This window comes from Hippocampus comes, unplaced genomic scaffold (genome assembly GCF_001891065.2).
Source record: "Hippocampus comes isolate QL1 unplaced genomic scaffold, H_comes_QL1_v1.1 scaffold405, whole genome shotgun sequence".
NCBI classification, from domain to species: domain Eukaryota; kingdom Metazoa; phylum Chordata; class Actinopteri; order Syngnathiformes; family Syngnathidae; genus Hippocampus; species Hippocampus comes.
In genome coordinates this window covers 275,652-289,943 of record NW_017805864.1, presented here as the reverse complement: position 1 = coordinate 289,943, position 14,292 = coordinate 275,652, and the positions used below count along the sequence as shown (strand labels likewise).

The 14,292-nt window shown below is 42.8% G+C and overlaps 1 protein-coding gene across 2 annotated transcripts in view; it reads right to left on the bottom strand.

Moving 5' to 3' along the window:
• The window catches only part of sntg2 (syntrophin, gamma 2), a 72,318-nt gene that overhangs the window by 30,607 nt on the left and 27,419 nt on the right, over positions 1–14,292 (bottom strand). For both annotated transcript variants that reach the window (XM_019888572.1, XM_019888574.1), the window contains one exon: positions 3,716–3,803. In XM_019888572.1, coding sequence (XP_019744131.1) covers positions 3,716–3,803 — 88 coding nt within the window. The remainder of the gene's footprint in view (positions 1–3,715; positions 3,804–14,292) is intronic.

Genomic DNA, 14,292 nt, shown 5'->3' with positions numbered 1-14,292 from the left:
GGTTAATTTGGGCATGTCTGGACATACTCAGCGCAGAGGTGTCGGCCGTTTGGGCTGAGGGCCATTTTTTTGAGTAATCACGTCAAAGCAAGGGGGGCGAACAGATGGAAAAAGGCTTGACTCATTCACAAAGTGGGAATAAACGAATTGGGAACAAAGAGTTGTTGAATACCAAAAGACGGTTTGGGAACAGCTGTCGCGCCCAGGTGGACATTTGTCATCAGCAAAGTCTGTGACTTGTGTATTCGGGTAGATTAGATCACTTCCAAGGGGCCGGACCGGGGGGCGCGGTATGCAAATCTTGGGGGCAGTGTTTTTCTTGTATTTTGCAATAAAAGTTCGAACCGGTGGAGAGGGAGCTGAGTGTGTGATCATCGGGGCAACTACCGTCGTTCGCTCTCAGAGATCCCTCCCGCCGATATTGAAGACAATTTTCCCTGTGTGCCGAGTCATTTCTTTTACTTTGTCCGAGAAAAACTCTGACACATACTTCAGACTTAGTTCTTGCTTATGGTCGACTGCTTATGGTCAACCAGTGTTAAACTTCGAAGTCTGGGAAAATTTGATTTCTGATAAGATAAGAAATCCTTTATTAGTCTCTTTACTTTACCTCTTTACCTCACCTTACCTCTCTGAGCTCATCCGCCCCTACACACCAGCCCGGCGCCTCAGGTCTGTGGACCAGACATTATTAGAAGTACCAAGAACTAAACTGAGGCTCAGATGGGATCGAGCCTTTTCTGTTGCTGGTCCCTCTCTCTGGAATGACCTCCCACTGAACATTCGGCAAGCCTCCTCGCTGCCCATCTTTAAAACCCGCCTCAAAACGCACTTGTATTCTTTGGCATTTGACTCAGCATGACTCAGATTTGTTCTTGGTTTTGCTGTTCGGTGCTTTCTACCGTCTTTGTTACCGATTTGCTTTACTGTTTGTTGTATATGTTAATTGCTCCATGTACAGCACTTTGGATGCAACGACGGCTGTTTGAAAGTGCTCTATAAATACAGTTGAGTTGAGATTTAAGCAAGGATCATGGAAGTTGACACAGATGATTAGCTTTTGCGGGCCACATAAAATGACGTGGTGGGCTGGATCTGGCCTCCGGGGCTTGACTTTAACACATGTGGTTAAATGGAAGGTCATTCCAATAGGAGGGATCAGTTCGATCCACTCTAAGGTTTTGCTTAGTTTTCGGTACCTCCAGTCGCGTCTGGGCTGCTGATTTGAGGCACTGGGCAGGTGTGTAGAGGTAGAGAACCTTAGAGAGGTAAGGCGGGGCCAGACCATTTCAAGATTTGAAGACAAAATATTCTTAAACTCTAACTAGCATTAGGTAGCAGTGTGTGTCCCCACTTGCTGTAGGCGCAGGTTCCTGCTGCATCGCTGCATTGGGGCCTCCAAGCCGGTGGCTTGTGACCACGGTCTTTGGCCTGGTCCTGGTGCAGACAGCTCCTTGATATCTGGTTTCCTCACCTGGATGCTCTGTGCCCAGCCTCAGTGTTCTTTGATCATTACGGTATTACTTTTAAATAATACAGTGGTACCTCTACTTACGAACGTCTCTTCATACGAAATTTTCAAGTTACGAAACGTCTCAACAGGAAAATATTGCCTCTTGTTACGAAAGAAATTTCAAGATACGAAAGTTAAAAATACAATATGGGCCGCTACATGCAGCTCCGAGTTTCCTGAACGCAACATACTTATAGCGACTCTGCCATTGGCTATTAGTTAGCATCTTCCTGGCATCCCATTGGCTAAGAGGGGCCTCTATCGTATGCGTCTATGTGTGTGGATAGATAGTTAGGTGTCGATGCAGCGTCCTCGTCATTCGCCCCTCAGCCCATGAGGTGTTCCGATAGTTTTAGGTAAATGTAAATCACCCACAAAAAGTGTTAACCAGTCGGGCGATCGCTCACTATGCTGATGTTTGCCTTGGACATTTTCGAAGGTTTGTTAAAAGCCGACAAAAGCAAACTTCCTTGGAGCAGTTCTTTACAAAATGCTGGCCAAAAACCACAAAAATATAGACTAAAGATTGCAAAAAACAATGAGGACACAGTTAAGTTAAATGACCATTATTTTTATTCTTTACTCCATTCTTTGTTTTTGACATTATGCAAATTCTCATTTATTGAGGAATAATCAATTTGTAACATGTATTTGTTACATATTTTGATGCATGTTTATGCTTTGGGAAAAATTTATGTCGGAATTTTAGGGGGCTTGGAACGAATTAGGGCATTGACATGGAAAATGCATCTCAACTTACAAAAGTTTCGAGTTCAGAAATTTCTTCTAGAACCAATTAATTTCGTAAGTAGAGGTACCACTGTACGTTTTTGTGTGTGTGTGTGTGTGTGTGTGTGTGTGTGTGTGTGTGTGTGTGTGTGTGTGTGTGCCTGTTTGTGTTGCTGTGGCACCAAGGGGAGGTTTGACATTACAGGATGACAGTTGAAAACAATTCAACAGAGGGTATCTTATTTATTTTGGGGGGATACTTTCCTCCTCCTGAGACTTTTGAGTATTTGTTGTTTTTGGGATCAAAATAAGAAGAAAAGTAAAGCGGCCACATCAGCTCGGAGTCGCAGCCAATGCGCGAGCTGTCAAGTTTGTTTCCGTCTCACCCTTGCTAATGAGAAAGAGCCCAAAAAATGAAATCTCACAACCGTAGAAATTGAGGTTATCGTGTCAGAGGTGGAGGCAGGAATAACAACGCTTTTTCAAAAAGTTCTGAATTTCATATAAAAACCGACAGACATTGTCAATGCAGTGTCACTTGAAGTGGCAGGTCCTGAAAAAGTGGTTTGATATGAAAGTGGATGCAAAGAAAAGAATAGCAGACCAGAAAAAAAACTGGAGGAGGATAAGCACCATATGATCTCACTCCAGAGGATGAGTGATTGGCAGCTGTAATAGGAAATGCTGACATTTCTAGAGGATGTGAACAGAATGAGGATGTAAGTGATGACCTTCATCCTTCATTTAAAGGGGACATAGCATGCTAAATTTACTTTTTGGAGCTTCGATCCATGTTGAAAGGCAAATTCCAAACCCAATATATCCCCAAATTGGTGTTTTCCTGCATTCACCCATCTCGGGGCAGTCCTGTTGATTCCTGCTCTCTAATCAAAGCACCCCTCCCATTTCAACAAAACTGGGTCCTCACTTTTCTACGTCCCAAAGGGAGTATGTATTGGGCGTAATGTTAGCATTGTATTAGTATATAGATATCAATCTCTCTCTCTCTCTCTCTCTCTCTCTCTCTCTCTCTCTCCCCCCCATTTTTCCAATCTGGTTCATCCTCACAAGGGTCGTTGGGGGTGCTGGGGCCTATCCCAGCTGTCTTCGGGCAGGAGGCGGGGGACACCCTGAATCAGTTGCCAGCCAATCGCAGGGCACACAGAGACGAACAACCATCCACGCTCACACTCACACCTAGGGACAATTTCAAATGTTCAATCAGCCTGCCATGCATGTTATTGGACTGTGGGAGGAAACCGGAGTACCCGGAGAAAACCCACGCAGGCACGGGGAGAATATGCAGACTCCACACAGGAAGGCAGGAGCCAGGATCAAACCCACGTCCTCTGCACTGTGAGGTCAACGTGCTAATCAATCAACCACCATGCCGCCATACCTACAGTGTGTTGAACGAAATTCTAAATGTTGTTATTGTAATCTTTAAAAAAACATAAAATGCAGGAATCTTACCTAGAGGCAGTTTGAGAAAGGATGGAACCTCTCGAAGATACCGCACAGTGATGATGACTTCATCACCGGCGGTGCGCAAGAGGTGAACCTGATGGACAAAGAAAATAACGATGAAAGTTTTAGCAGTGAATGAGCAACTTAAAATCAGTGCAGCAAAAGAAATAAGCTTGAAAAGATTTAATGCACACCTTTTCTTTTAGATGTGTAGTTCGTAGCCAACAAAACAAAGACTAAACAAGATTGAAAATGTGTAATCATTAGAAGTGTAACAAGCCATCTATATAATCGATGTATCTGTGTCTACTGTGTGATCAGGATACAGTACATCGGCCGTAGCTGAACTCCTCTCCAAGATGGTGGCCACACATTGTCACATCCATCCATCCATCCTTTTTCTGAACCACTTTATCCTCACAAAGGTCACAGTGAGTGCTGGAGCCAATCCGTCTTCGGGCACGAGGTGAGGGACACCCTGAACCAGTTGCCAGCCAATCGCAGGGCACACAGAGACTAATAACCATCCGCGCTCACACTCACACCTAGGGACAATTTGGAGTGTTCAATCAGCCTACCATGCATGTTTATGGAATGTGGGAGGAAACCGGAGTACCCAGAGAAAACCCACGCAGGCACGGGGAGAATATGCAAACTCCACACAGGAAGGCCAGAGCTGGAATTGAACCCGATATCTCTGCACTATGAGGTCGACACGCTAACCACTGGACCACCGAGCCGCCCTCGGCACAACATAAGTTATAAATTACTGAGCGATTTAATTGAAAATAAGTAACGAAATAAAATAATTTTATACTCATAATTCCTCTGTCCCTTTTGTTTTTTATTTAAATTTAAATGTTATTTTTAGTCGACTATTATTCATCTTTCACTCAAACGGGTCATCTCCAGTCACCGCTGGGGATTTATGTCACACATGCAACATAGATCATAACAGATTGTCATCGATCATGGAGGTGAGGAAAAAGATATTTATAAGTCAAAGCCATACGTTCATTTTGGATTTTGAAAATCAGGAAATGGTCTTGACAAGATGGTTGCCACATATAGCTTTTGCAAATGCAGAGTGAAATGAGATCTATGGCGCTATTAAGCCATTCAGAAACCCCTCACACGGTTCCCATCCTTCGAAACACTTGTTACACTTTTAATAAATTGATAAAAAAAGAACAGAGATCTTCAAAAAACATTAAATGAATAATTACAAACAGTATGTTCAAGCGCAGCGGTTGTGAAAGCGCTTTATAAATCAGGATGTATTGTATTGTAAATATGAAGTATCTTAATTTTGCTTCATCGTTCTACCATTGTCATTTTTGTTCTTGTGAATGACAATAACTCAATTGTAACTGGGAAACTAAAAAGTTATCAGAATCAGATTTAATGGCCAAGTATGTAACACACAAATTACTTTCCCATTTACAACCCGTCCAGAAGCACGTAAACAAAGCAAGGACGAACAGAGGGAGACAGAACGGGAAGCCTGGCGAGTCCCCTGTAAGTGCCCTGATATCTTGGATAACGATAGCGGAGAGGAGGAAAAAAAAGTACGACAGACTCTAAGCCAGTGGTTCTTAACATGGGTTCAATGGAACCCTAGGGGTTCGGTGAATCGGTCTCAGGGGTTCGACAAAGCCTCTGCCATGTAGGTTAAGACACACCCGACTCAAGATGTCAATTAGTTATGACACACCCGCTTGGCCATCGCTGGCTGCAGATGATCACATGACATTGCTTGTCCAAACAGTGCTGCGGGAAATTTAGTTCACTCAGTCATCAATGTGTGATTGTCCTGATAGTACGTCATACAATTTAAATAACCTATAGTTATGCCATGTAATTTTATTTACTTTTTCCCTGTTTTTAATAAATGTGTTTTTTAAATGTCTTGAATTGGTAAAAAGACATATTTTTACTTTATTTTTAAATTAAGGGTTCGGTGAATGTGCATATGAACTGGTTGGGTACGGTACCTCGAACAAGATTAAGAACCACTGCTCTAAGCATTCCCCTTAAAAGTATGTATGTATTAAATGTTGCATACATTTAAAAGACATTTACAACAAATCTGTCGACTTAACATGTAGTGACTGTCTGTGTGACCATCTATTTGTATTTTATGTTCATGTTTCTAAAATATTTTTTTGTAATTTAACTCTGGCTAGAAAAGAGGCACATAAAATAAGACTTGTCTTCTTTCTGCCCCGTTTCATTCTATTATTTTGTTCTTTTTCTTTTTCACGATGTGGTGACTGAAAACATTTCTCTGTTGTACACTACCAACCAGTCGATTGAAACTTAAAATGTAAAAACGTTTGCGAGCGCACACAGCACTGGCTGTGAGCCCATCACTTGTGTCCTAGTTGGATGTTGACTTCTAGCTTCCAGTCCAGCGATCGTGAGCCAAGTTCAGTGAGTGATTTCCCCTTGGGCAGTGGATTATAAAAGTATTGCTATTATTCCAAATGATCGCTACCTCAAGGTCATGTGTGAGGCATCCCCTGGTCCCTTGCTGTTCTGGTTACAGTTCACACACTTGTTCAATAGAGGAGAAGATGCATTGCAACGACTTTCTTCGTGTGAGGCCATATTGAAATGGTGTACGTATTGCGTATATGCAATGAAGTCCGTAAGCCCGTCAGAACACGTTTTCTCTATTGCAACAAAGGTTCTCTAACTATTTTTGGACTCGACCAGGCTACTTCCTCGGTCATTGCGGTTGATGATCAGATGTAAAATAAGTACATACAATACATTGGATTGGATTGGATACAACTTTATTGTCAAATGTGCTGTATGTACATGTACATACATCTACACCTTTATCCAAAGCCCTTACCAAAATTGAACGGGTCATTCATCCATGCATCCATCCGTTTTCTAATTCGCTTATCCTCACGAGGGTCGTGGCGCGTGCTGGTTCCTATCCCAGCTGTTTTCAGGCGTGCTGGAGCCCATCCCAGCTGTCTTCGGGCAGTAGGTGGGGTACACCCTGAACTGATTGCCGGCCAGTCGCAAGGCACACATACACCAACAACCATCCCCACTCACATTCACACCTAGGGACAATTTAGAGATCTCCATTAACCTGCCATGCATGTTTTTGTAATGTGGGAGGAAACCGGAGTACCCAGAGAAAACCCACGCAGGCACGGGGAGAATATGCAAACTCCACACAGGAAGGCCAGAGCTGGAATTGAACCCGATATCTCTGCACTATGAGGTCGACACGCTAACCACTGGACCACCGAGCCGCCCTCGGCACAACATAAGTTATAAATTACTGAGCGATTTAATTGAAATAAGTAACGAAATAAAATAATTTTATACTCATAATTCCTCTGTCCCTTTTGTTTTTTATTTAAATTTAAATGTTATTTTTAGTCGACTATTGTTCATCTTTCACTCAAACGGGTCATCTCCAGTCACCGCTGGGGATTTATGTCACACATGCAACATAGATCATAACAGATTGTCATCGATCACGGAGGTGACGAAAAAGATATTTATAAGTCAAAGCGATATGTTCATTTTGGATTTTGAAAATCAGGAAATGGTCTTGACAAGATGGTTGCCACATATAGCTTTTGCAAATGCAGAGTGAAATGAGATCTATGGCGCTATTAAGCCATTCAGAAACCCCTCACACGGTTCCCATCCTTCTAAACACTTGTTACACTTTTAATAAATTGATAAAAAAAGAACAGAGATCTTCAAAAAACATTAAATGAATAATTACAAACAGTATGTTCAAGCGCAGCGGTTGTGAAAGCGCTTTATAAATCAGGATGTATTGTATTGTAAATATGAAGTATCTTAATTTTGCTTCATCGTTCTACCATTGTCATTTTTGTTCTTGTGAATGACAATAACTCAATTGTAACTGGGAAACTAAAAAGTTATCAGAATCAGATTTAATGGCCAAGTATGTAACACACAAATTACTTTCCCATTTACAACCCGTCCAGAAGCACGTAAACAAAGCAAGGACGAACAGAGGGAGACAGAACGGGAAGCCTGGCGAGTCCCCTGTAAGTGCCCTGATATCTTGGATAACGATAGCGGAGAGGAGGAAAAAAAAGTACGACAGACTCTAAGCCAGTGGTTCTTAACATGGGTTCAATGGAACCCTAGGGGTTCGGTGAATCGGTCTCAGGGGTTCGACAAAGCCTCTGCCATGTAGGTTAAGACACACCCGACTCAAGATGTCAATTAGTTATGACACACCCGCTTGGCCATCGCTGGCTGCAGATGATCACATGACATTGCTTGTCCAAACAGTGCTGCGGGAAATTTAGTTCACTCAGTCATCAATGTGTGATTGTCCTGATAGTACGTCATACAATTTAAATAACCTATAGTTATGCCATGTAATTTTATTTACTTTTTCCCTGTTTTTAATAAATGTGTTTTTTAAATGTCTTGAATTGGTAAAAAGACATATTTTTACTTTATTTTTAAATTAAGGGTTCGGTGAATGTGCATATGAACTGGTTGGGTACGGTACCTCGAACAAGATTAAGAACCACTGCTCTAAGCATTCCCCTTAAAAGTATGTATGTATTAAATGTTGCATACATTTAAAAGACATTTACAACAAATCTGTCGACTTAACATGTAGTGACTGTCTGTGTGACCATCTATTTGTATTTTATGTTCATGTTTCTAAAATATTTTTTTGTAATTTAACTCTGGCTAGAAAAGAGGCACATAAAATAAGACTTGTCTTCTTTCTGCCCCGTTTCATTCTATTATTTTGTTCTTTTTCTTTTTCACGATGTGGTGACTGAAAACATTTCTCTGTTGTACACTACCAACCAGTCGATTGAAACTTAAAATGTAAAAACGTTTGCGAGCGCACACAGCACTGGCTGTGTCCCATTCACTTGAAGGAACACCACAGCCGAGGCTCCCTCAGCAGTCACCCGGCCCGAAGGCCATGGCATCGCCTTGGTGGCGGTGAAGATGGTTGATTGTTGGTGGGGTGACGAATGACTCGGGCGCTGGAGAGTGAGAGTGACGACGATTAAGTCGTACTTTTACATCGGATTACTGTACAAATTGGCGAGTTCTAGCAAGCTTTCACGGCACTTTCAACAGCCCAGACGAGATAGCGGGACCACTGTGGATTATTGTCTGTTAATCCGAATAATAACTCCACTTGTATGATGATCGCTCCCCTGTACCAACCCCTGTCAATCGCTGTGTCACTCTTTTCGTTCCCCAAAACCCCGTGCTCTATATCCCCTTCGTCGAGGCAACACTGCCCCCTAGCAGTGTAATATCGTAAGGGTTATTACTAAAAATTAAACAACAATCTCAGTCTCTTCTTTAACAAAAAAAAAATTTGTACTGCACGAAAAAGCAAGAATGAACAGTACATTTGACAGTACAATGTGTATAGTGAACAGTTTGTCGGTTCATTTAATTGCCCAAACCCCTTCATAGAGAGCCTTGAGCAACAATGCTGAAGATGCTCCTTTTTTTGTTAGACAGTCTGCCAATTGACCTTTGGTACTTGACCATAACACCTGTTGGACTCCTTTTGATTGGATCAGCTCTTTAATAGAACTGATTTCCAAGCGTAGCCTTTTTTCAGCAACAGACTTGGTAGATTTCAATGCCTCCATAAGCGAATGATTATCGGTGACACAAATGATCGGCACAGGTTGGCTAGTACTACCAGCATAGAGCTCAGAGAATAATGTTGACAGAAAAATGGCATTGTCAATTCCCTCAGACATAGCCAATGCCTCGCCTGCCAGCGTACTCCTGACAACTCTCTTAATTTTTTCCTTTGACTGCCACGAGATGGGAGAAAACCGGCCGCTTTCGCCCATCAAAACAACAAAGTGCCCACCTTGGGTGCCCCCATCAGAGAGATTTGCAAAAGATGCATCAGTGTATGCAACCAACTTTAGGCCGCCATCTTTACCAAGGTGTCTAAAGCTCAACTCAACTGACTTGGTCTTAAGCTTAGACACAACTTTGTTTGCTTCATTAATTGTTTGTACGGTAGCACATTTGAGATTTGATGCCAGATTACTGGCATCAAACATGGCATCGGGTCGGCTCTGTCTTGCAACCCACAAAAGTTGCCCTATTTTTGATCTTAGCTGTTCTCTTTCCTCATCAGTAACAGGTGAAGTTTGCTCAGCTGCACGCGATGGTGTTAGATGTATAGCCTGTAAATTCTTGATGTATGTGGCTTGGTGTATTTTCACCCTGCTGTCAGAGGTTACAAAATCTACACCCACAAAAGAAAAATTATCATGAGCTTCACGACCAACATTGAATCTCGCTTTGAGATGCACCATAACAGTCATTTCAAACATTTTAGACCCACCCCAAATGAAATCATCAACATGACAAGCAAGAATACCAGTTACATTTTTCTCATTGTCCAACCAGTAAAAAACCGCTGGGTCAACCTTGGATATAGTACCCCCCGCACCGATCATTATATCCTTCACTCTGTTGTACCAATACAGAGATGCATCTGCTAGACCATACACACATTTTTTAATTTCCAAAGTGTTCCTGTACTGTCAGCTTCCGGAGGAGGTTTGACAAAAATGTCTCTGGATAGTTCCATGCCCTGCAGGAATGCTGATTTTATGTCCATTGAATGAAGTGTCCATTGTTTTTGACAAATCACTGCTACAAGAAGTCTCAGCGACTCTGAGGCACAAGTTGGCGAGTCCTTTTGCAGCTCCGCAACTTGCAGCTCCTCAAATCCTCTCGCTACCAGTCTTGCTTTTGGTACTACACCAGTCACTGTCTCCTTCAGAGTGCACACCCAACGGGTGGATATGCACTTTTGATGTCTCCTTCAGAGTGCACACCCAACGGGTGGATATACACCTCTGACCCTTGTCCTCAACTTCCTCAAACACATCATTTTGTCTCCAATTTTGTATCTCACTCGTTTTGGCTTCATCAAATAATACATCATTTGCCACATATATATCCTCACTTCTGAAGTCCGATACATCTTGATCCACCTGAATTTGAAGATTCCCTAATTGTGACACATCTGCGGATATTTTTTTGTAATTTAACTCTGGCTAGAAAAGAGGCACATAAAATAAGACTTGTCTTCTTTCTGCCCCGTTTCATTCTATTATTTTGTTCTTTTTCTTTTTCACGATGTGGTGACTGAAAACATTTCTCTGTTGTACACTACCAACCAGTCGATTGAAACTTAAAATGTAAAAACGTTTGCGAGCGCACACAGCACTGGCTGTGTCCCATTCACTTGAAGGAACACCACAGCCGAGGCTCCCTCAGCAGTCACCCGGCCCGAAGGCCATGGCATCGCCTTGGTGGCGGTGAAGATGGTTGATTGTTGGTGGGGTGACGAATGACTCGGGCGCTGGAGAGTGAGAGTGACGACGATTAAGTCGTACTTTTACATCGGATTACCGTACAAATTGGCGAGTTCTAGCAAGCTTTCACGGCACTTTCAACAGCCCAGACGAGATAGCGGGACCACTGTGGATTATTGTCTGTTAATCCGAATAATAACTCCACTTGTATGATGATCGCTCCCCTGTACCAACCCCTGTCAATCGCTGTGTCACTCTTTTCGTTCCCCAAAACCCCGTGCTCTATATCCCCTTCGTCGAGGCAACACTGCCCCCTAGCAGTGTAATATCGTAAGGGTTATTACTAAAAATTAAACAACAATCTCAGTCTCTTCTTTAACAAAAAAAAAATTTGTACTGCACGAAAAAGCAAGAATGAACAGTACATTTGACAGTACAATGTGTATAGTGAACAGTTTGTCGGTTCATTTAATTGCCCAAACCCCTTCATAGAGAGCCTTAAGTAACAATGCTGAAGATGCTCCTTTTTTTGTTAGACAGTCTGCCAATTGACCTTTGGTACTTGACCATAACACCTGTTGGACTCCTTTTGATTGGATCAGCTCTTTAATAGAACTGATTTCCAAGCGTAGCCTTTTTTCAGCAACAGACTTGGTAGATTTCAATGCCTCCATAAGCGAATGATTATCGGTGACACAAATGATCGGCACAGGTTGGCTAGTACTACCAGCATAGAGCTCAGAGAATAATGTTGACAGAAAAATGGCATTGTCAATTCCCTCAGACATAGCCAATGCCTCGCCTGCCAGCGTACTCCTGACAACTCTCTTAATTTTCTTTGACTGCCACGAGATGGGAGAAAACCGGCCGCTTTCGCCCATCAAAACAACAAAGTGCCCACCTTGGGTGCCCCCATCAGAGAGATTTGCAAAAGATGCATCAGTGTATGCAACCAACTTTAGGCCGCCATCTTTACCAAGGTGTCTAAAGCTCAACTCAACTGACTTGGTCTTAAGCTTAGACACAACTTTGTTTGCTTCATTAATTGTTTGTACGGTAGCACATTTGAGATTTGATGCCAGATTACTGGCATCAAACATGGCATCGGGTCGGCTCTGTCTTGCAACCCACAAAAGTTGCCCTATTTTTGATCTTAGCTGTTCTCTTTCCTCATCAGTAACAGGTGAAGTTTGCTCAGCTGCACGCGATGGTGTTAGATGTATAGCCTGTAAATTCTTGATGTATGTGGCTTGGTGTATTTTCACCCTGCTGTCAGAGGTTACAAAATCTACACCCACAAAAGAAAAATTATCATGAGCTTCACGACCAACATTGAATCTCGCTTTGAGATGCACCATAACAGTCATTTCAAACATTTTAGACCCACCCCAAATGAAATCATCAACATGACAAGCAAGAATACCAGTTACATTTTTCTCATTGTCCAACCAGTAAAAAACCGCTGGGTCAACCTTGGATATAGTACCCCCCGCACCGATCATTATATCCTTCACTCTGTTGTACCAATACAGAGATGCATCTGCTAGACCATACACACATTTTTTTAATTTCCAAAGTGTTCCTGTACTGTCAGCTTCCGGAGGAGGTTTGACAAAAATGTCTCTGGATAGTTCCATGCCCTGCAGGAATGCTGATTTTATGTCCATTGAATGAAGTGTCCATTGTTTTTGACAAATCACTGCTACAAGAAGTCTCAGCGACTCTGAGGCACAAGTTGGCGAGTCCTTTTGCAGCTCCGCAACTTGCAGCTCCTCAAATCCTCTCGCTACCAGTCTTGCTTTTGGTACTACACCAGTCACTGTCTCCTTCAGAGTGCACACCCAACGGGTGGATATGCACTTTTGACCCTTGTCTTCAACTTCCTCAAACACATCATTTTGTCTCCAATTTTGTATCTCACTCGTTTTGGCTTCATCAAATAATACATCATTTGCCACATATATATCCTCACTTCTGAAGTCCGATACATCTTGATCCACCTGAATTTGAAGATTCCCTAATTGTGACACATCTGCGGATATGTTGGTGCCAGCCACTCCAGCAGGCTCAAGAAGTTCCAGATTGTACCAATTTTTATATTTTCCGGTTGCTTTTCCTGCACGTCCTAAAACCTTTGCTGTTTGTTGAACGCTTGTTTCTGTGTTTTCGAATGTTACAATTTGACCAGTCTTTAATTTGATATTTCTTTCGTGCCCTTGTCCTCCAGTCCTTGTGTTTGCCACAGCTGGCAATGGATCATTCTCTGTGTGCTCAGCACGAGGCTCTTCTTCCAGCTCCAACTCCTCAGTGGTACACCGTTGCTTGCTGACGGCCTCTGTATCACAGGTTGTCTGTGGGTCATCATCACGTTCCTGAGTAACCTTTCTCAGTCTGAGGTGATGAACTCTAATGCAGGTGCCTCCATGTCGAACAAAAACAACTGCACCATCTTGTCCAATGACTACTCCTGGCCCTTTCCATTCTGGACAGTCCAACCGCCTGTAGTAAACCTTGTCCCCTAGTTCATACTTCTCATCTGTGTGACGCAGCTGTTTCTTGAGTGCTCTCCGTATTCTCTCCGAATATTCTGCTTCAGTAAAGGCCTTTCTTGCTGCATGCAAAGCTGAAATATGCTTTGCAACCCATTCACTTTTTGTGGTGCCTTCCAGAGCAGGTGCTTTGTCAATCAACACAGAAGGTAAGTTGGGGTTCTGTCCGAATACCAGTTGATGTGGACTGTAGCCATGGACACTTTGCATGCAGTTCTTTGCCATTAGAGCCCAATCCATAGCCGTGCTCCAGTCGCATCCAGTGCTTGTTTTCACTTTCATTAAAATCTCAGTTAGTGTTTGATTGTGTCGTTCTAACAGCCCATTACTCCAAGGAGAGTAGGCAGCTGTTGTCTTCACTTCCATGTTGAAATTCTCAGCCATGTCTCTCACTTCTTCATTGTTGAACTCCCCACCATTGTCACTGAACAGTCTTTTAGGGGGGCCGTGCACACTGATCCAGTCATGAATGAAATGCTTCACTATCTCAGAAGATTTCTTGGTGGTCAGGACACTTCCTGCACTGAAACGAGTGAACTGGCAAATCATATGTAGATACCACACTCCTGGCTCAAGCTCATGCAAATCTACAGCAACAGTTTCATTGTATGTTGATGCAAGTGGTAAGCCAACAGCAGGTTTTGGTTTGACACGGCAATACTTCTGGCATACTTCGCATTGACTC